The sequence below is a fragment of the Trichomycterus rosablanca genome, chromosome 12, assembly GCF_030014385.1.
Source record: "Trichomycterus rosablanca isolate fTriRos1 chromosome 12, fTriRos1.hap1, whole genome shotgun sequence".
Lineage (NCBI taxonomy): Eukaryota > Metazoa > Chordata > Actinopteri > Siluriformes > Trichomycteridae > Trichomycterus > Trichomycterus rosablanca.
Genome location: NC_085999.1, coordinates 37,208,040 through 37,229,759, shown reverse-complemented (window position 1 = coordinate 37,229,759; position 21,720 = coordinate 37,208,040). Strand labels below are relative to the sequence as shown.

General features: G+C 40.6%; 1 protein-coding gene and 1 long non-coding RNA gene across 2 annotated transcripts; both read left to right on the top strand.

The window, feature by feature from the left end:
* Positions 1–13,560: 13,560 nt before the first annotated feature.
* Positions 13,561–15,308, top strand: LOC134324456 (uncharacterized). Its single transcript, XR_010014180.1, has 3 exons — positions 13,561–13,624; positions 14,986–15,137; positions 15,260–15,308. It is a non-coding gene; the product is annotated as an uncharacterized LOC134324456 (long non-coding RNA).
* Position 15,309: 1 nt separating this feature from the next.
* Positions 15,310–20,876, top strand: LOC134324064 (histone-lysine N-methyltransferase PRDM9-like; the record flags this gene model as incomplete). The annotated part of the gene is made up of 5 exons (XM_063005716.1): positions 15,310–15,373; positions 16,618–16,889; positions 17,588–17,655; positions 17,774–17,964; positions 19,159–20,876. Coding segments are annotated over 5 exons (1,380 nt in total), but the record flags the coding sequence as incomplete, so codon positions are not given.
* Between the last annotated feature and the right edge of the window lie 844 nt (positions 20,877–21,720).

Sequence of the window (21,720 nt, the reverse complement as noted above, 5' to 3'; positions counted from 1 at the left end):
AAGGGTCTCGGTGCGTCCTAGGCCGACCCTTTACCTTCCATCCCTCGCTTACCTGATCGTTCTGAGAGAGCTGGAGTCAGTGGGAAAAAAAGAAATGTAGTTATCTAGCTCTGTCAACTGTAAACCATTATTGATTTAACGAATGAAATTTGTTCAGGCTGATCGATCAAACACATTATCCTTTTTCCCCTCTGTCCTCCAGTCTATTAACAGCTACAGAAGCGAACGCGCTGGCACTATTGATAACTGCACCGGCTAAAACAAACTCCCTGTTAAAAAAAGAAAAAAGCCGCAGGGCGATTAAAACACAAGCACTAGCACTTAAAGCTAATGGAGCAGAGTCCAGACTAACGGCCCGGCCTGCCAAACACAGTTCCAAAAGACCTAGCGCACTTTCGTCCTCCCGCTCCCTCCCTCCATTTCTTTTCCTGATCCCTGCGCTTCCCCTCTTTTCTCCTCTTGTAGAATAAAGCCGTCCAGCTGGCACGAACCGGGCGCTTGGCAGGTTGCAACAACATGAGATTTAAACCTATATTGGCCTCTAAAGTATCATACAACTCCAGCCATGCACTGGGGACCCGCATGGGTAAAAGAGAGGGGGATTCAATACCCATCCAGGACTCGAAGTTCAGAAACTGACGGTATGCACGGTATGCTCTGGATGATAATAAAATGATTATAAGCACGACATGCAATAGATATCGAGTGATAAAACTTCACAAAGGTGTAGAATATACTGAATAAAGATTGCAATATTTGATTCATGAGATGAAATGCCTTCAAGGACTTCAGAGAAGGAGGAATCACTGAGGTTTTTTTTTTTTTTTTTGAAGAATGAGAAAACTCTGAGGGCCTTCCTGTTTAACAGGTTCCTCCAGAGAGCCCAGCAAATATAATCCACTAACCAATAACAACAAGCAGGCTCCGGGTTTACTGTGCATGAGAACAAAGATACAGACACGTTTTTAAAAGCATCAAAGGTGAAAAGAAGTGTAATAATTGAACAGCGTGTCTAAAAGGTTGAGTTCAGGGAAACTTTACTGCCTCAGACCTTTGCCAGTTCTTGATCTGTTCATAATTTAACCTTGATGAAGCTGCCAAAAACAGATCACAGCATTAATACCAACGACAGGTAGGGTTCATGCTACATTTTTCTTTTTTATTGATATTTACATCTTAAGTAACTGGTTTTTCCTGATCAGGGTCAATGTGGTTCTTGAATCTCGAAGAATCACTAAGCGTAAAGGCATCACACACAGTTAGTGACTGAAGATGTGATTCGAACCCCTGTCTCCAGGACCCTGCTATGCTATGAACACGACCTGCTGCCTAACCTGAAGTTGGATTAGCAGTTTGTGTGACATTCGTTCATTCATTGTCTGTTTTACCACCGCTGTATCCCATTCAGGCTCACAGTGGGTCTGATTTACTGGGCAAAAGGCAGGAAACAACTCGGGCAAGTCACCAGTCCATCACACACACATTTACATGTAGGGTAATTTTAGTAGCTCCAATTATCCTGACTGCACGTCTATGGACTGTGGGAGGAAACCGGAGCACCTGGAGGAAACCCACACAGACACGGGGAGAACATGCAAACTTCACACAGACAGGACCCAGACTGCTACACCTAGGAATCAAACCAAGGACCAAGACCAGCGTGCAGCCCTACTGTATTGTAGATCAGAATGCATTTCTACACTTAATCAAAATGCACCACATGGGTCAAAATTATGAAAATGAACACTCTATTGAACTTCTGAGCCTCTTGTTAATATATACAGTGTAATATATACAGTGTAATATATATGTGTACAGTGTGATATATACAGTGTAATATATACAGTGTAATATATACAGTATAATATATATATTTATATATATATATATGTGTACAGTGTGATATATACAGTTTAATATATACAGTTTAATATATATATATATATATGTGTGTGTGTGTGTGAACAGTGTAACATATATATATATATATATATATACAGTGCAATATGTACAGTTTAACATATACAGTTTAATATATACAGTGTAATATATAGTGTAATATATACAGTTTAATATATAGTGTAATATATACAATGTAATATATACAATGTAGTATATACAGTGTAATATATACAATGTATTATATACAGTGTCACGTATACCAGTGTAATATATACAGTATAATATATACAGTGTAGTATATACAGTGTCATATATACAGTGTCATATATACAGTATAATATATACAGTTTAATGTATACAGTTTAAAATACACAGTGTAATATATACAATGTATTATATACAGTGTCACGTATACCAGTGTAATATATACAGTATAATATATACAGTGTCATATATACAGTGTAATATATACAGTTTAATGTATACAGTTTAAAATACACAGTGTAATATATACAGTGTCATATATACAGTATAATATATACAGTATAGTATACCGTGTCATATATACAGTGTAATATATACAGTTTAATGTATACAGTTTAAAATACACAGTGTAATATATACAGTGTCATATATACAGTATAATATATACAGTATAGTATATGCAGTGTCACATATAGCAGTGTAATATATACAGTTTAATATACACAGTGTAATGTATACAGTCTAAAATACACAGTGTGATATATACAGTGTAATATATACAGTCATATATATACTGTGTCATATAGTGTCATGTATACAGTGTCATATAGTGTCATGTATATAGTGTCATATATACAGTGTGCACTATAGTAAAAACTTCTCCCAGCTCCCAGTCCTTATAAACATCCACCACTGCTGCTGCACCCTTGTGTGACGAGAACTTTGAAACACAGTTGGTAGATGCTCAGATTTTCGTTCCCTTTCTCTTTTTTCCCCTCTCCCACCCTTGCTCTTTCACCCTCCCTGTTCCAGGTTCCCGCCACTATCACTCCCGCTATTGATAAGATGTCTAAATTTATTGCAGAATAATTTGGAGGGAAGAGAGATAAAAGGTTGCTGAATAAAATATGAGCAGCAGGCTGTAAATTGTGGCAATGCATATCATTTCATTCAAATGTAGGACGCAATTACCATCTGCGACGCTCATCAGCACCTTCCTTTATGACTTAATTATATGTTTAATGCTATCAGATCAAGGAAAGGGCAAAACAGATGAATGAGAGAGAGGGAGAGGAGAAAAAAAGATTCGGCAACAAGACAAAAGGAATATAAAAAAGTGGAATAAAGGATGGAATTGATTTCATTTACTGGCAAATAGAGAAAGTTAATTTGGACACAATGCGGGCTCATCTCCTGCACTGCTGTACGATAATAAAAAGACGTGTTTGCCGATAGGTCTCATACAAATTTAACAAAGGGAGTCAAGTTCTTCAAATCTGCTGCGTGTCTTCCTACAGCACCTCATATCAGTCATTTTTGCCAACACTGCAGGGAAGTTATTGTAAAGCTCCTGTGTACTAAGTATAATTTAAGTAAGTTGTGGTGTACAACAGTAATTGAGACTTTAGTTTTGTACTGGGTTGGGTATTAAGTGGTAGGTTTGCTTCTGGACTTGAATGCAAGCTGACTGGAATCTGGTTGGTTTGGGCTCTTTTCTACTGCAGGGTACCCTATGGTTTTAAATACACCAATCAGCCATAACATTAAAACCACCTCCTGGTTTCTACACTCACTGTCCATTTTATCAGCTCCACTTACCATATAGAAGCACTTTGAAGTTCTACAATTACTGACTGTAGTCCATCTGTTTCTCTGTATGCTTTGTTAGCCCCCTTTCATGCTGTTCTTCAATGATCAGGACCCCCACAGGACCCCCACAGAGCAGGTATTATTTAGGTGGTGGATCCTTCTCAGCACTGCAGTGACACTGACATGGTGGTGGTGTGTTAGTGTGTGTTGTGCTGGTATAAGTGGATCAGACACAGCAGTGCTGCTGGAGTTTTTAAATACTGTGTCCACTCACTGTCCGCTCTATTAGACACTCCTACCTAGTTGGTCCACCTTGTAGATGTAAAGTCAGAGACGATCGCTCATCTATTGCTGCTGTTTGAGTCGGTCATCTTCTAGACCTTCATCAGTGGTCACAGGACGCTGCCCACGGGGCGCTGTTGGCTGGATATTTTTTTGATTGGTGGACTATTCTCAGTCCAGCAGTGACAGTGAGGTGTTTAAAAACTCCAGCAGCGCTGCTGTGTCTGATCCACTCATACCAGCACAACACACACTAACACACCACCACCATGTCAGTGTCACTGCAGTGCTGAGAATGATTCCACCACCTAAATAATACCTGCTCTGTGGGGGTCCTGACGATTGAAGAACAGCATGAAAGGGGGCTAACAAAGCATGCAGAGAAACAGATGGACTACAGTCAGTAATTGTAGAACTACAAGGTGCTTCTATATGGTAAGTGAAGCTGATAAAATAAACAGTGTGTGTAGAAACAAGGAGGTGGTTTTAATGTTATTCCTGATCGGTGTATGTTATCCTACATTTAGTGGCCAAATGACCCAAAATAAGTTCCCATGCTGAATGTTTATTGGACTGATTAGACATGCAGTGGTCACCAAATCACCACTGGATTAATAAAATACACCAAAATAAACCACAACTGCAATAGATTTATTAAAGAGGTGAAAACAGAAACTGAAACAGGGCGACAGAAAATTCATTAAAGACCACAAACCAAAAAACATCTAGTTGTTGCTAGTGCTGGTGTTTACAGTTATCGTGGTGTATTTGATCACGGCGTCTACTGGAGAACGCAATCAAAGCTTCACCTTCAGCAAACTCTTACACAGTGACTTACACAGCGACTGGAGAGGAACAGTTCAGGTTGGGTTGGCTGTTATGTTGGATGTTGGGAGTCAGGGTGGTTTAGGTCTAATTTTGTCTGTATGTAAAGGGTCGGGCTTACATATACGTAAGATTGGGAATTACAGTCCAGGTTGACTGACAGACCTGATACGGTTGGGCATTACAGTCCAGGTTGATGGATGGATATAAAGTCAAACTGGCTTGAACATCGTCAGGGTAGGTTTTGCATCAGGATCCAGGTTGACTTGTACATTAGGAATGACATTAGCTTTTAAATGTGCAGCTGGTTTGATTTCTTTGGATTGTAGGAGCCAGGTTAGGTTTACCTGAGCATTATGAGGGATCAGATAGATGTGAACATTATGACCAAACTGAACATGCACAGTACATATTTTATTTTTTTCCTCTTTTTGTGTCTGACAGGAAGTCCTCTGGTGTTGTTAAAAACCTCTGGGACCAATAGGGATTTACATAATTGGGCACAGGGACCTGTTTCAAAGCTGCCCAGGGTCTTGTAATAGTTCTCTCATCTCTTCACCCAGGCAGCAATCCAAGACTAATAAAGAAAGCTAACTGATCAGCGGTGTATTACGTGGCTGCAGGTAGTTTGGAGTAAATTGAAGTGACATTAGTGAGTATTGGGAGTGGAATGGGATTGATGGACACAAGTAGTCAGGTTAAGGTGAATGTTAGGAGTCTGTTTAGTGGGATCCAGATGGGTATAAGGTTAGTTCAGACCAGTTCCAGTCCTGTAGGATGGGGAAAGGTGAAAAGGTTTGTGTATGTTTATGGTTACGGGTGAGATCACCATTTCTATCTCTTCTTATGACCTTATCCAAATAAATCCGAGTGAACATTAGCCATGCTGCCCTATTTGTTTGAATTTGTTTGTGTTTCTCATGAGACAGTGTAGGCGCCAGGTTGGCTTGAGCATTAGAAGTTGGCTTGGGTGTTGGGTGTCAGAGTGGCCGTGGGGGCTTCGGGCAGGCTAGAGGGCATGAGAGGAGTCAGTGTCAGTGCTGTCCAAATTCTGAAACCCTGGACAGCTTTCATTAATGACTGACATTTAACATAGCAGCCATGCCAACCTCTGCCATGGCTATTAGACACCCAGTGCATATTTTCAGGGCTGGCAAACTTACTTCTTGCCCTCTTGTTTAACCATAAGTGTTGATACATAGTACGTTTCTATAGAAATCATTTGACTGTTTTGTTATTTTAAAAAAACATGGTCATTGTGATTTTCTTTTTATGCATGGAGAACATGCAAAGAGATTAAAACACTGTTTATCACTGTTTATTTAAATGTCTAATACACAGTTCAGGCATTTCACCCTGTTGCTCTGAGATGGATTGTTGCCCTCTCTAGGGTGCCCCTCACACTTTGCCCCTCTCAATTATTGAGAATGGGTGCAGCACAGAACCCCTGTCATATGAACATAGGTTCAGTCATTGCTTCTAGTCGCTGTCTGTGAAAGGTTTTGCAGGATCACCCCAAGTCTATGCCAACGGTGAAGTGACGAGGTGTGAGATAAAATGTGGGTCTATAATGCCCTGCGATTACACCATCTTCTCCATGGTGTAATCCCACCTTGAAGTTTCTTAAAAATGTGCAGAAGCTGAAGTTCTGTGAACCTGGGTTCAGTTCAGAAGTTTCTGACGGTTTCCTTATGTCCATTGTTTCTGAGATCCTCCTCAGTGGGTTTGTTTACACTCTAAAACATTTAAAGAACCCATGGTACATGATGTATTCAGTAGCAGTGGGTCATATATCGTGTTTACAACTTGAATTAAATATGCCATGTGAAGACTGTAGCACAATTGCTTAAGATTTTGGTATTTTTGTGTAGACTCCTGTACTTCACCACACCGCTGGTTTAGTGTGTTTAAATGCCACTGGCATTGCTTTACTTCTACAGAGCAAAGGCTCCATCTGGTGGTTTGAGAGAATCAGAAAAGCTTTTTCACACCAAGCTTTTGCTTCAGCCTTCTGTGAACATGCTCTCCTCTCTCAGTATTTGTGAGCTCCTTAGTTTTCACCATGATATAATGGCTGAAGCAATTTAGGAGCCATTATAGAGTCCCCAATGGTTTAATCTTGCTATCTTTAGGTCTTACAGACTAGCACAAGAAAAATAAAGATTTGTTTCTAAACTTTTATGCAGAGCTAGATTTTGCAAATGAATGTTTTCTAATACCACATCAATTGCTGATCTTAATACGTACTGCTAGTCTGTAAGACCTAAAGATAGCATGATTAAACCATTGGGAAATCTATAATGAATCTTAATTGCTTCAGCTGTGATGTGTTATATAAACACCACCCAGAGATTCAAGTATTTTAGGCATTTAAGGCGCTCATGAAAGCTGAGAGATAACAGCATTTTTGCAAAAGGTTGAAGTAAAAGCTCGGTGTGAAAAAACTTACAGGGGTTTTCAAACCCTGAGTCGAAAAATGGTTTGCAGAGGAAGATAATAATATTTAAGTAAACTTGTACGCAAACGCCCCCTTGTGGAGGCTTTATGTTGTATAGAGAGAGTATGTATTTATTTATTTATTTATTAGGATTTTAACGTCATGTTTCACACTTTGGTTACATTCATAACAGGAACTGTAGTCATTCATTACACAAGATTCATCAGTTCACAAGGTTATATTGAACACAGTCTTGGACAATTTAGTGTCTCCAATTAACCTCACTTGCATGCCACTGGAGCACCCGGAAGAAACCAACGCGGACATAGGGAGAACATGCAAACTCCACACAGAAAGGACCCGGACCGCTCCACCTGGGGATCGAACCCAGTACCTTGTTGCTGTGAGGCAACAGTGCTACACACTTAGCCACCGTGCCGCCCATATAGAGAGGGTAAGATGCTTTGTGTTGCCTGGGTTGTGTAAACTGTCATGGACAAAATGTGGGTTTCTTTTAAAAAAGTTTGAAAAACCCTGACCTAGAACATTGACTAAGATTCAGGCCTTCTTAGTACATGAATGGTTTAATTATTCTGTTGTTGCTTCTACATTTTAATTTCGATCATTTAAAAACAAAATACATTAGATTACACAGGGGAACAACAGGTAACAGCATACAGTGTATCACAAAAGTGAGTACACCCCTCACATTTCTGCAAATATTTTATTATATCTTTTCATGGGACAACACTATAGAAATAAAACTTGGATATAACTTAGAGTAGTCAGTGTACAACTTGTATAGCAGTGTAGATTTACTGTCTTCTGAAAATAACTCAACACACAGCCATTAATGTCTAAATGGCTGGCAACATAAGTGAGTACACCCCACAGTGAACATGTCCAAATTGTGCCCAAAGTGTCAATATTTTGTGTGACCACCATTATTATCCAGCACTGCCTTAACCCTCCTGGGCATGGAATTCACCAGAGCTGCACAGGTTGCTACTGGAATCCTCTTCCACTCCTCCATGATGACATCACGGAGCTGGTGGATGTTAGACACCTTGAACTCCTCCACCTTCCACTTGAGGATGCGCCACAGGTGCTCAATTGGGTTTAGTCCATCACCTTTACCTTCAGCTTCCTCAGCAAGGCAGTTGTCATCTTGGAGGTTGTGTTTGGGGTCGTTATCCTGTTGGAAAACTGCCATGAGGCCCAGTTTTCGAAGGGAGGGGATCATGCTCTGTTTCAGAATGTCACAGTACATGTTGGAATTCATGTTTCCCTCAATGAACTGCAGCTCCCCAGTGCCAGCAACACTCATGCAGCCCAAGACCATGATGCTACCACCACCATGCTTGACTGTAGGCAAGATACAGTTGTCTTGGTACTTCTCACCAGGGCGCCGCCACACATGCTGGACACCATCTGAGCCAAACAAGTTTATCTTGGTCTCGTCAGACCACAGGGCATTCCAGTAATCCATGTTCTTGGACTGCTTGTCTTCAGCAAACTGTTTGCGGGCTTTCTTGTGCGTCAGCTTCCTTCTGGGATGACGACCATGCAGACCGAGTTGATGCAGTGTGCGGCGTATGGTCTGAGCACTGACAGGCTGACCTCCCACGTCTTCAACCTCTGCAGCAATGCTGGCAGCACTCATGTGTCTATTTTTTTAAGCCAACCTCTGGATATGACGCCGAACACGTGGACTCAACTTCTTTGGTCGACCCTGGCGAAGCCTGTTCCGAGTGGAACCTGTCCTGGAAAACCGCTGTATGACCTTGGCCACCATGCTGTAGCTCAGTTTCAGGGTGTTAGCAATCTTCTTATAGCCCAGGCCATCTTTGTGGAGAGCAACAATTCTATTTCTCACATCCTCAGAGAGTTCTTTGCCATGAGGTGCCATGTTGAATATCCAGTGGCCAGTATGAGAGAATTGTACCCAAAACACCAAATTTAACAGCCCTGCTCCCCATTTACACCTGGGACCTTGACACATGACACCAGGGAGGGACAACGACACATTTGGGCACAATTTGGACATGTTCACTGTGGGGTGTACTCACTTATGTTGCCAGCTATTTAGACATTAATGGCTGTGTGTTGAGTTATTTTCAGAAGACAGTAAATCTACACTGCTATACAAGCTGTACACTGACTACTCTAAGTTATATCCAAGTTTCATGTCTATAGTGTTGTCCCATAAAAAGATATAATGAAATATTTGCAGAAATGTGAGGGGTGTACTCACTTTTGTGATACACTGTATAATTAAACTTTCTGACTTAAAGAGCTGGCCATAGACACCCTTCATCTCTCCGCTCTCACACTTCTTACACACATGGCTGCAAATTACAGACTTTGTTTGAAGGCAGTTGGGTTCGGTGTTAGGGTTAATTAGATTTTACTAATTGCTTCGTCAGGGTCACTGTTGGCCTGGTCTGGTCTTTTAAAATATTTATTTAAAAAATATTAACAGAAATGATTAAACAATAAAGAAATCTAGAAGTAAATCAACTAAGAATTTATGATAATGAATCTTGTTGGGAGTGATGAGGATGGACACTATTAGGAGGGAGTTTATTAGTGACGGCACAGGTGAGTTGTTTTGCTGTGGATGGAGCTTCAAGGCAGGAGGAGGAGGAGAGAAAGGCCGAAAAGGAGGTGCATGGATATGGTGAGGGAGGACATGTGGGTAGTTGGTGTGGTGTAGACAGGAGGATGTTTAGGACAGGGCAGGATGGAGACGCATGATCCACTGTGGTGGCGTGGACCAAACTGTGGTAATGTCCAGGTACCAGATACCACTGGACTCCTTCACATGTGGAACAGCGACCCTGGTAAAGCAGTTTAGTAGCTGAATAAAAAAGATAGGTGGTTTTCCACAAGCTTTTGATTTTCCTGTCCTGTGTGTGGCGGTATTGCACCGTATAGAACATTAAACAGCCACAGTAAACAATCCGAGCTAAACAGATTAAAATCAGCAGCAACTGAGGGAACAGAAGATGCTCAGGAAGAGTTAATGGTGTGTATATAAATTATTTCTTTATTTACAGTGAAATGTATGAGAAATGAAGCATATAGTGAAGATTTCAGATGTTTAATTCGGCTGCTTTAAACAAACAAGCTAAATAAGACTGAAGCTACAAACTGAATACATTTGTACTGCCTACATAGTGCACTAGATAGTGTATTAGATAATGGATCTAGGCGCCCTACATAGTGCTCTAAATAGTGTATTAGATAATGGATCTAGGCGCCCTACATAGTGCACTAGATAGTGTATTAGATAATGGATGTATGTTCCCTCCATAGTGCTCTAAATAGTGTATTAGATAATGGATCTAGGCGCCCTACATAGTGCACTTGATAGTGTATTAGATAATGGATCTACACTCTCTACATAGTGCACTAGATAGTGTATTAGATGATGGATCTAGGTGCCCTACACAGTGCACTTGAAAGTGTATTAGATAATGGATATATGTTCCCTACACTGTGTTCTAGATAGTGTATTATGTAATGGATTTATACTATTTATATTATAATACACTATCTACTGCACTGTGTAGCTCCCTACATATCTAGTTCACTATGTAGGGAGCTACACAGTGCAGTAGATAGTGTATTATAATGGATTTATGTTCCGCACATAGTGTACCAGATAGCGTATAATGGATTAATGTTCCCTACATAGTGCACTAGATAGTGTTTTAGATAATGGATTTATACTCTCTACACAGTGAACTAGATAGTGTATGAGATAATGGATTAATGTTCCCTACACAGTGCACTAGATAGTGTATTAGATAATGGATTAATGTTCCCTACACAGTGCACTAGATAGTGTATTAGATAATGGATTAATGTTCCCTACATAGTGCACTAGATAGTGTATGAGATAATGGATTTATGTTCCCTACACAGTGCACTAGACAGTGTATTAGATAATGGATTAATGTTCCCTACATAGTGCACTAGATAGTGTATGAGATAATGGATTTATGTTCCCTACACAGTGCACTAGATAGTGTATTAGATAATGGATTTATGTTCCCTACACAGTGCACTAGATAGTGTATTAGATAATGGATTTATGTTCCCTACATAGTGCTCTAGATAGCGTATTAGATTATGGATCTAGGCGCCCTACATAGTGCACTAGATAGTGTATGAGATAATGAATTTATGTTCCCTACATAGTTCACTAGATAGTGTATTAGATCATGGGTTTATGTTCCCTAAGATGACAGGGTGCAGTGAGAAGAACTTTACTTTAACTTTACTTTACTGTTATGAATATTATTGCATTTACATTTTAATAGCAGTATTAATATTTTTACTGAAAAAAATCACACTAAACCCCTTTTATACCAAACAGCTGGGTAAATACTTTCTTCATTCCTGCCTTCTTCTTTTTTCCTTTCTTCCTTCCTTCCTTTCCTTCCTTTCTTCCTTTCCTTCCTTCCTTTCTTCCTTTTTTCTTCCTTCCTTTTTTCTTCCTTCCTTTCCTTCATTCCTTCCTTTCTTCCTTCCTTTTTCTTCCTTTCCTTCCTTTCTTCCTTCCTTTTTTCTTCCTTCCTTTCCTTCATTCCTTCCTTTCTTCCTTCCTTTCCTTCATTCCTTCCTTTCTTCCTTCCTTTTTCTTCCTTTCCTTCCTTTCTTCCTTCCTTTTTTCTTCCTTCCTTTCCTTCATTCCTTCCTTTCTTCCTTCCTTTTTTCTTCCTTCCTTTTTTCTTCCTTCCTTTCCTTCCTTTCTTCCTTCCTTTTTTCTTCCTTCCTTTCCTTCATTCCTTCCTTTCTTCCTTCCTTTTTTCTTCCTTCCTTCCTTTTTCCTTCCTTCCTTCCTTTCTTCCTTCCTTTTTTCTTCCTTCCTTTCCTTCCTTCCTTTCCTTCCTTCCTTTCCTTCCTTTCTTCCTTCCTTTTTTCTTCCTTCCTTTCCTCCCTTACTTCCTTTTTCCTTCCTTCCTTTCCTTCCTTTCCTTTCTTCCTTCCTTCCTTCCTTTCCTTCCTTTCCTTTCTTCCTTCCTTCCTTCCTTTCCTTCCTTTCCTTCCTTTCCTTCCTTTCTTCCTTCCTTTTTTCTTCCTTCCTTTCCTCCCTTCCTTCCTTTCTTCCTTCCTTCCTTTCCTTCCTTCCTTCCTTTCCTTTCCTTTCCTTCCTTCCTTCCTTTCCTTCCTTTCCTTCCTTTCCTTCCTTTCCTTCCTTTCCTTCCTCCCTTCCTTCCTTTCTTCCTTCCTTCCTTTCCTTCCTTCCTTCCTTTCCTTTCCTTCCTTCCTTTCCTTCCTTTCCTTTCTTTCCTTTCTTCCTTTCCTTCCTTCCTTCCTTCCTTCCTTTCCTTCCTTTCTTCCTTTCCTTCCTTTCCTTCCTTCCTTCCTTCCTTTCCTTCCTTCCTTTCCTTCCTTCCTTCCTTCCTTTCCTTCCTTTCTTCCTTTCCTTCCTTCCTTTCCTTCCTTTCCTTCCTTTCCTTCCTTTCCTTCCTTTCCTTCCTTCCTTTCCTTCCTTCCTTCCTTCCTTTCCTTCCTTTCTTCCTTTCCTTCCTTCCTTCCTTCCTTTCCTTCCTTTCCTTCCTTCCTTCCTTCCTTTCCTTCCTTTCTTCCTTTCCTTCCTTTCCTTCCTTTCCTTCCTTTCCTTCCTTCCTTCCTTTCTTTCCTTCCTTCCTTTCTTTCTTTTTTCCTTCCTTCCTTCCTTTGATAACGTATGTAATAAGGAAACACAGTTTTATGCAAAACCTTTCATGAAAAAGTTTCATAAAACACCTGTAGGATTTTAAAATGCAGATAAAAGAATCTAAAGATGGGTTACAGCTTACACATCATATGTGCATACAGAAATATTACTTTTGTTGTTTCTATAGTAGGTTTATGTTTTAAATAAATGTAATTAATGTTTTTTATCGCTGTCTTGTAAATATCTAATGAACATGTGAAAATGGCTACTTTGCATGTTCTCTCTTTGTCCACGTTGTTTTCCTCCGGGTGCTCTGCTTACCTCCCAAGTCCGAAGACATGCAGTCAGGACAATTAGAGTAGCTTGAAATCACCTGAAGTGTGTGTGTGTGTGTGTGTGTGTGTGTGTGTGTGTGTGTGTGTGTGTGTGTGTGTGTGTCCGCCCTGTGATCGGGGGCTGTCCGAGGTGTTCCCTGCCTTTCGCGCAATTAATCGAACCCACTGCGACTCTGATCAGACTAAAGCAGTGGTTGAACAGACCACAAATGAATGAATTAACCTATTTCTATATTTATTTCTCCATTAGTGCACTGCTCTGTCCAGTAGGAGGAGCTGTTACACCAAATAAAGTTACCATCCAACCTTAAACAATTATATACAGAAGACAAAGAAGAAGCTGCTGAACTGGATGATGAAGCTCATGATGAATTAACGGTTTGTAGATAAATTATGTATTTTTTTTTACAATAATGTTATAAGAAATTAAGCTTATTGTAGCCGGAAGATTACATACGTTTTAAACACAGGAGCTAAATGACACTGAAGCGGCGAACTGTACTGCTCGGCTAACTGTTAGCATCCCAAATTACTTTATATTCCTTTTATAGTGCACTAGATCGAGTATTAGACAATGCATCAATGTTGCCTATGTAGTGCACTAGATAGTGTATTGGATATTGGATTTATTTTCCCCACACAGTGCACTAGATAGTGTATTAGATAATGGATTTATACTCCCAACGTAGTGCACTAGATAGTGTATTAGATAATGGATTTATACTCCCTACTTAGTGCACTAGATAGTGTATTAGATAATTGATTTATACTCCCTACTTAGTGCACTAGATAGTGTATTAGATAATGGATTTATACTCCCTACTTAGTGCACTAGATAGTGTATTAGATAATGGATTTATACTCCATACTTAGTGCACTAGATAGTGTATTAGATAATGGATTTATACTCCATACTTAGTGCACTAGAGAGTGTATTAGATTATGGATTTATGTTGCCTACTTAGTGCACTAGATAGTGTATTAGATAATGGATTTATACTCCATACTTAGTGCACTAGATAGTGTATTAGATTATGGATTTATGTTGCCTACTTAGTGCACTAGATAGTGTATTAGATAAATGAATTTATACTCCCTACATAGTGCACTAGATAGTGTATTAGATATTGGATTTATATTCCTTACTTAATGCACTAGACAATGTATTAGATAATGTAGTGTGATGATCTGTGCCCCTTACACAGTGCACTATATAATGTATTTAATAATTGATATGTACTTAGTGCACTTTTAGATAAAAGATTTATGTTCCCCACATAGTGCACTAAGTGTATTTAATAATTGATCTATGCCCCCTACACAGTGCACTACATAGTTTATTAGATACCTGATCTATGCCCTCTACATAGGACACTAGCAAGTGTACTTGTTAGTTCCCTAAACATTGCCCTAGTCCTTGTTTTAGATTGTTATCCTTTCTTGATAAGTTGATCTGTCGTAGACAATCCCCTTAATTCATTTGGAACACAATTTACTCCCAATTTACAGCAGGATCAAACCTTCACCACTGCCTGTGAATAAAATTACTTGCTTGTTTTGTTTGTTGTGCCATTAAAATGCATAAACGAACTTATCTCGAGTCAAAAATACTGGAATACTTCTCAATGGAAATGAGAAGACAGTACGCGGAAGGAACCTTTTTCTGGTTGAATAAAAAATAAAAAATAAAACGCAAAACTTGATTTTCTTTACTGATTAGATGTTTTTTTGGTCATTAGCTTTGTAAGCATGTGAGTCAGCATGGAGACCTGCTCAACTTCATGTGGAGAAACGTCAAGATCTTTGGAACAAGTCACTGCTTTGGACCAACTCCAAGGATTCCTGAAGATGCCCATAAAAAAGGAAGAACTTGATGATGAAGATCACCTGAGTAAGATGACAGTGATTCTGTTTGTGCTCTAGATTTCATTAATAACTGAAAAACAAACACTTCTTTATGTTTTGTACTTTATATTTGAGATGATGGTGTTTACATTTGAATCGGAACTGTAGATGGCGGGACAGCAAGCTCTGTGGAACATGTCACTCCTGTGGGCCACCAGAATGAAGAAATCCTAATAAAGATTGTAAAGGAAGAGGAGGAACCTGAAGCTGAAGATTACCTCTGTAAGATAACAGGCCACATTACAGTCTGTCATTATAGCCTTGCAGTTGGAATATCAGACGTCTAAAGATGAATCTCTCAGACTTGAGATCTCAGCAGTGATGGGCTGAAATATTAGACAGAAGAATATAAATATAATAATTACTAATAATAAGCAAGAAAGTAATTTCATTTTTGTTTATGTAGTATTACTGTGCAGCTACACCGATCAGCCATAACATTAAAACCAACTTCTTGTTTCTACACTCACTGTCCATTTTATCAGCTCCACTTACCATTTTGAAGCACTTTGTAGTTCTACAATTACTAACTGTAGTCCATCTGTTTCTCTGCATGCTTTTTTAACCTGCTTTCACCCTGTTCTTTAATGGTCAGGATCCCCACAGAGCAGGTATTATTTAGAAGGTGGATCATTCTCAGGATCATTCTCAGCACAGCAGTGGCGCTGCTGGAGTTTTTAAATACCGTGTCCACTCACTGTCCACGCTATTAGACACTCCTACCTAGTTGGTCCACCTTGTAGATGTAAAGTCAGAGACGATCGCTCATCTATTGCTGCTGTCTGAGTCGGTCATCTTCTAGACCTTCATCAGTGGTCACAGGACGCTGGCCATGGGGCGCTGTTGGCTATATATATTTGGTTAGTGGACTGTTTTCAGTCCAGCAGTGACAGGGAGGTGTTTGAAAACTCCAGCAGCACTGCTGTGTCTGATCCACTCACACCAGCACAACACACACTAACACACCACCACCATGTCAGTGTCACTGCAGTGCTGAGAATGATCCACCACCTAAATAATACCTGCTCTGTGGGGGTCCTGTGGGGGTCCTGACCATTGAAGAACAGCATGAAAGGGGGCTAACAAAGCATGCAGAGAAACAGATGGACTACAGTCAGTAATTGTAGAACTACAAAGTGCTCCTATATGGTAAGTGGAGCTGATGAAATGGACAGTGAGTGTAGAAACAAGGAGGTGGTTTTAATGTTATGGCTGATCGGTGTAAGAGTGAACATCATCTTTCATGGTAATATTAAAATGCAAAAGTGATTCTATACCATTTAGAGTAGTCATACAGAAGAGCAGAACAAACCATGTTGACACACTTACTTATGATTTATAAAAAAATAAATACAAATTGAAAAAGACGTACTGTTGGGCGGGGGTGCATTTTTCAACTTCAAGTTCTCCTTTATCTGAACATGCTGGACATAAATCACTTCCTTTGTTGTTTTGTTTCCTCTCAGACTGTGAGCAGTGCAGATCTTTCTTCATCAACAAGTGTGAGGTTCACGGTCCGCCTCTCTTCATCCCTGATCCCCCCGTACCCATGGGCGTTATGGACCGAGCCAGACAAACTCTTCCACCTGGTGTTGAGGTTCGGGAGTCCGGTATTCCTAATGCAGGTCTGGGAGTGTTCAATAAGGGGGAGACTGTTCCCGTGGGTGCACACTTCGGACCCTACCAGGGAGAACTGGTAGACGGAGAGGAAGCCGTGAACAGTGAATATTCCTGGGTGGTGAGTTCACTTTAAATCTGTTCAGCTCCACTTACCATATAGAAGCACTTTGTAGTTCTACAATTACTGACTGTAGTCCATCTGTTTCTTTACCTACATACCTTTTTAATCTGCTTTCACCCTGTTCTTCAATGGTCAGGACCCCCACAGAGCAGGTATTATGTAGGTGGTGGATCGTTCTCAGCACTGCAGTGACACTGACATGGTGGTGGTGTGTTAGTGTGTGTTAGTGTGTGTTGTGCTGGTATGAGCGGATCAGACACAGCAGCGCTGCTGGAGTTTTTAAATACCGTGTTTAAATAACGTTCCTACCTAGTTGGTCCACCTTGTAGATGTAAAGTCAGAGACGATCGCTCATCTATTGCTGCTGTTTAAGTCAGTCATCTTCTAGACCTTCATCGATGATCACAGGACGCTGCCCACGGTTGGATATTTTTGATTGGTGGACTATTCTCAGTCCAGCAGTGACAGTGAGGTGTTTAAAAACTCCAGCAGCACTGCTGTGTCTGATCCACTCATACCAGCACAACACACACTAACACACCACCACCATGTCAGTATCACTGCAGTGCTGAGAATGATCCACCACCTAAATAATACCTGCTCTGTGGTGGTCCTGTGGGGGTCCTGACCAATAAGGAGGTGGTTTTCATGTTATGGCTGATCAGTGTATTAACAATGTGTTAATATTTTTACAGATACACAAGGGTGGGCAGTGTGAGGAATACATAGACGCCAAAAAAGAGACATATGCTAATTGGATGAGGTGAGGAACACACTATTTACTTCTCATAGCTGATGCCTTTGTTCAGAGTAACAGGTTTAATTTCTCCTCATTTGTGAAAAAACATGTTTTCTCTCCCTCTGTTTCTCTGTGACTTCAGGTTTGTAAACTGTGCTCAGAATGATGAAGAGCAGAATCTGGTGGCTTTTCAGTATCAGGGTGGAATCTTCTACCGCTGCTGTCGACCCATCAAACCAGGACAGGAGCTTTTCGTGTGGTACGACGAGGCGTACGCTAGAGATCTGAGCAGCTCCTTCGACTACATTTGGAACAAAAAGTGCTCTGCAAATGGTAATGTTGAAGATTAATTTAAATGCCTTATTTTTAATTCATATTGGGTCAGGTGTAGTTAATTAGCCTTCTAATAAGCATGAGTATCCAATCTCGTTTTAAAGAGCCTGTGTGTCTGCGGGTTTTCATACAAACCAGTTGGACTCTGTTGGTTTTTAGCAGCTGATCAGTTTAGTTGACTATTTGGTTGAAATGAAAACCTGCAGCCTCATCGACGCTTGGTGGAGAAGATTGATCATGTCTGCTCCGATAGTGTGAGCTTTAAGCTTTCTCCAGGCAGGGACACTAAAGTCGTATTCAAATTCGTTTTTTAACTTTTTGACTTCAAGCATCTTCGCCATAACATTAAAACCACCTCCTTGTTTCTACACTCACTGTCTATTTTATCAGCTCCACTTACCATATAGAAGCACTTTGTCATTCTACAATTACTGACTGTAGTCTATTTGTTTCTCTACATGCTTTGTTAGCCCCCTTTCATGCTGTTCTTCAATGGTCAGGACCCCCACAGGACCACCACAGAGCAGGTATTATTTAGGTGGTGGATGATTCTCAGCACTGCAGTGACACTGACATGGTGGTGGTGTGTTCGTGTGTGTTGTGCTGGTATGAGTGGATCAGACGCAGCAGCGCTGCTGGAGTTTTTAAACACCTCACTGTCACTGCTGGGCTGAGAATAGTCCACCAACCAAAAATATCCAGCCAGCAGCGCCCTGTGACCACTGATGAAGGTCTAGAAGACGACCCGACTCAAACAGCAGCAATAGATGAGCGATCATCTCTGACTTTACATCTACAAGGTGGACCAACTAGGTAGGAACGTCTAATAGAGTGGACAGTGAGTGGACACGGTATTTAAAAACTCCAGCAGCGCTGCTGTGTCTGATCCACACTAACACACCACCACCATGTCAGTGTCACTGCAGTGCTGAGAATGATCCACCACCTAAATAATACCTGCTCTGTGGGGGTCCTGTGGGGGTCCTGACCATTGAAGAACAGGGTGAAAAAAAGTATGCAGAGAAACAGATGGAATACAGTCAGTAATTGTAGAACTACAAAGTGCTTCTATATGGTAAGTTGAGCTGATGAAATGGACAGTGAGTGTAGAAACAAGGAGGTGGTTTTAATGTTAAGGTTTTTCAGAAATGGGTGATGTCCTGTTACAAATCTTCTCCTGCTCCATGTGTCCAGTTTCCTACACATCACAGCATTACCTCTACAAACACATCAGAAGATGCCACTATGAGGAATATATGAGGCGGGTAACACCAGAGAAAGACCAGAGCTGCGGTCACGCCGAAAAAAAGCTCCATTACTGCTCGGAGTGTGGGAAAGAATTTAATAACCAGAGTACTCTCCAGCGACACCTCCGCTTCCACACGGGAGAAAAGCCCTACCAGTGTCTACAGTGTGGGAAGAGTTTTACACAGCAGAGTGATCTCCACCGGCACCGGCGCGTTCACACCGGTGAGAGACCGTATCACTGCCCACAGTGTGGGAAGAACTTCACTGGCAAGAGTCACCTGCAGTTACACCAGCGCATTCACACCGGTGAGAAACCGTTCTGCTGCTCAGACTGTGGCTGGGGTTTTACTCAAAAGAGCGACCTGAACCGACACCAGTGGGTTCACACTGGAAAGAAACCGTTCGACTGCGCACAGTGTGGGAAGAGTTTTACCGATAAAGGAGACCTCATAAGGCACCATCGCATTCACACCGGAGAGAAGCCGTATCGGTGCGCGCACTGTGGGAAAAGTTTTACTCAGCAGGGTCATCTCGATCAGCACCAGCGCATTCACACGGGAGAGAAGCCGTATCACTGTTCCGAGTGTGGGAGGAGTTTTACTATGAGAGGAACCCTCATAAACCACCAGCGCATTCACACGGGCGAGAAGCCGTATCAGTGCTCGGAGTGCGGGAGGAGTTTTACCCAACAGGGTAATCTCGATCAGCACCAGCGCATTCACGCAAAATAGAAATATCATCACTGCTCATAGTGTGGAATGAGTTTTGAAGCCATCAGTCATAATGTATATTATGTAAACAGTTTAATGTAGCAGAACTGTTGCTGTTGGTGGTGTTGGTTGGGGTGTAGAGTATACATTAACCCACTTTTTATAGTAATTTATTGTTACGTAGTCCCAAAGCAAACTATAATAGTGTGTATCAATAATACAATGAATGAAGGAATGTTACAGGCGGCATGATGGTGCAATAGGTAGCGCTGTCGCCTCATAGCAAGAAGGGTCTGGGTTTGACTCCCCAGGTTTTCCCCAGGTGCCCCCGTTTCCATCCACAAGTTCAAAGACGTGCAGTCAGACCAATTGGAGCTACAAAAAATGCCCGAAGTGCAAGTGTGTGTGACCTGTGATGGACTGGCGACCCTCTCCGGGGTGTTTCCTGACCTCCTTCCAACGGATCAGACCCACCGCCACCCTGAACAGGATAAAGCAACGAATGAATGAATGAATGGAGCCAGTGATGTTTTAGCTTCTGTTTACACATGAACTAACTAACCAGAATTCATCTGCTATTGTAAATTGGTTATCATACCTATGTAAATACTGTAGGTGCTTTATTAACATGGAAAAAATCCTCTGCACATCCAGAAAGTGGATCATCATCATCATCATCATATTTATAACTGTTATACTGACACCATTAGCTGGGACATAGCAAGACGAGAGCCAAGATAGAAATAGTCATAAGTATCCTGAAGGCTGCTTTCTGTGTCTGTGTCTGTTAAATATCAACGCAGAAAGGGTGTGTATTGTGACATTGTTCAGGTAGGTGTGGTACGTTGCTCCAATTAAAGTAGACACTCTCACATATCTAAATATGAGATGAGTTGCTTAAAATGATCATTACCCTGGCACTCATTTGCACCAAATAAATACTGCATGACCCTGCTCTCCTTGGTCATTTTTATACAATGATATGAAATATCTGTAATATTCTAAGAGCAAGTTTTATTAGACTTCATTTCTTAGTTAAAAGGCCCTGCTGTGTTACAATGCAGGCCCATCACAATACATGCATTAGTAAGGATGCAACACACCCTGGGAACTATCTGTTTTCCCTGATACCATCTGGAAGGCGGTACAGGACTATTCGTGCACACACAAACAGACTGAGAAACAGCTTCTTCCCAAGAGCTGTGGCCTCCATCACTCACTGCGTATTTGCACATCTACATAAAACCATTTTCTCACTCCAGCATAAAAATCATTTTTGAAATTGAACTGGTATCTTCACAGAGCACAGTCACTTTATATATTCACCCATAATTTATTTTATTTATCTTGAAATCCATACTTAGATTGTACTGGTTATTCTGTGTAATGGTTCATCCTGTGTAAATATCCACATGTTTATGTAAATACGTTTTCTTCTTCTTCTTTTTATCTTTTGGAGAGTGTCAAACTAAATTTCGTTGTACGCAAGTATAATGGCAAATAAAGGTTCTTATTATTATTATTATTATAAGAAACACAAAACACTAAGGCATCCTTGTCCAGGGTGTGTTTCTGTTTTATGGTTCAAAAAAATAAAGCAATTTGTGCAAAATGTATGGATTAAATTTATAAATCTTAATAAAAAAAAACCTTTATTAAAATGTAAACAGTGTGGAATCATACCAAGTATCAGCATACTTGGTAAACACGCCTCTGTTCCAACTTTCTGGAGCGTGTTACTGGAGCTACAGTTCAGAAGTGTATATTTACAGTGTGGAACTGTTTATCCTCCAAAGAA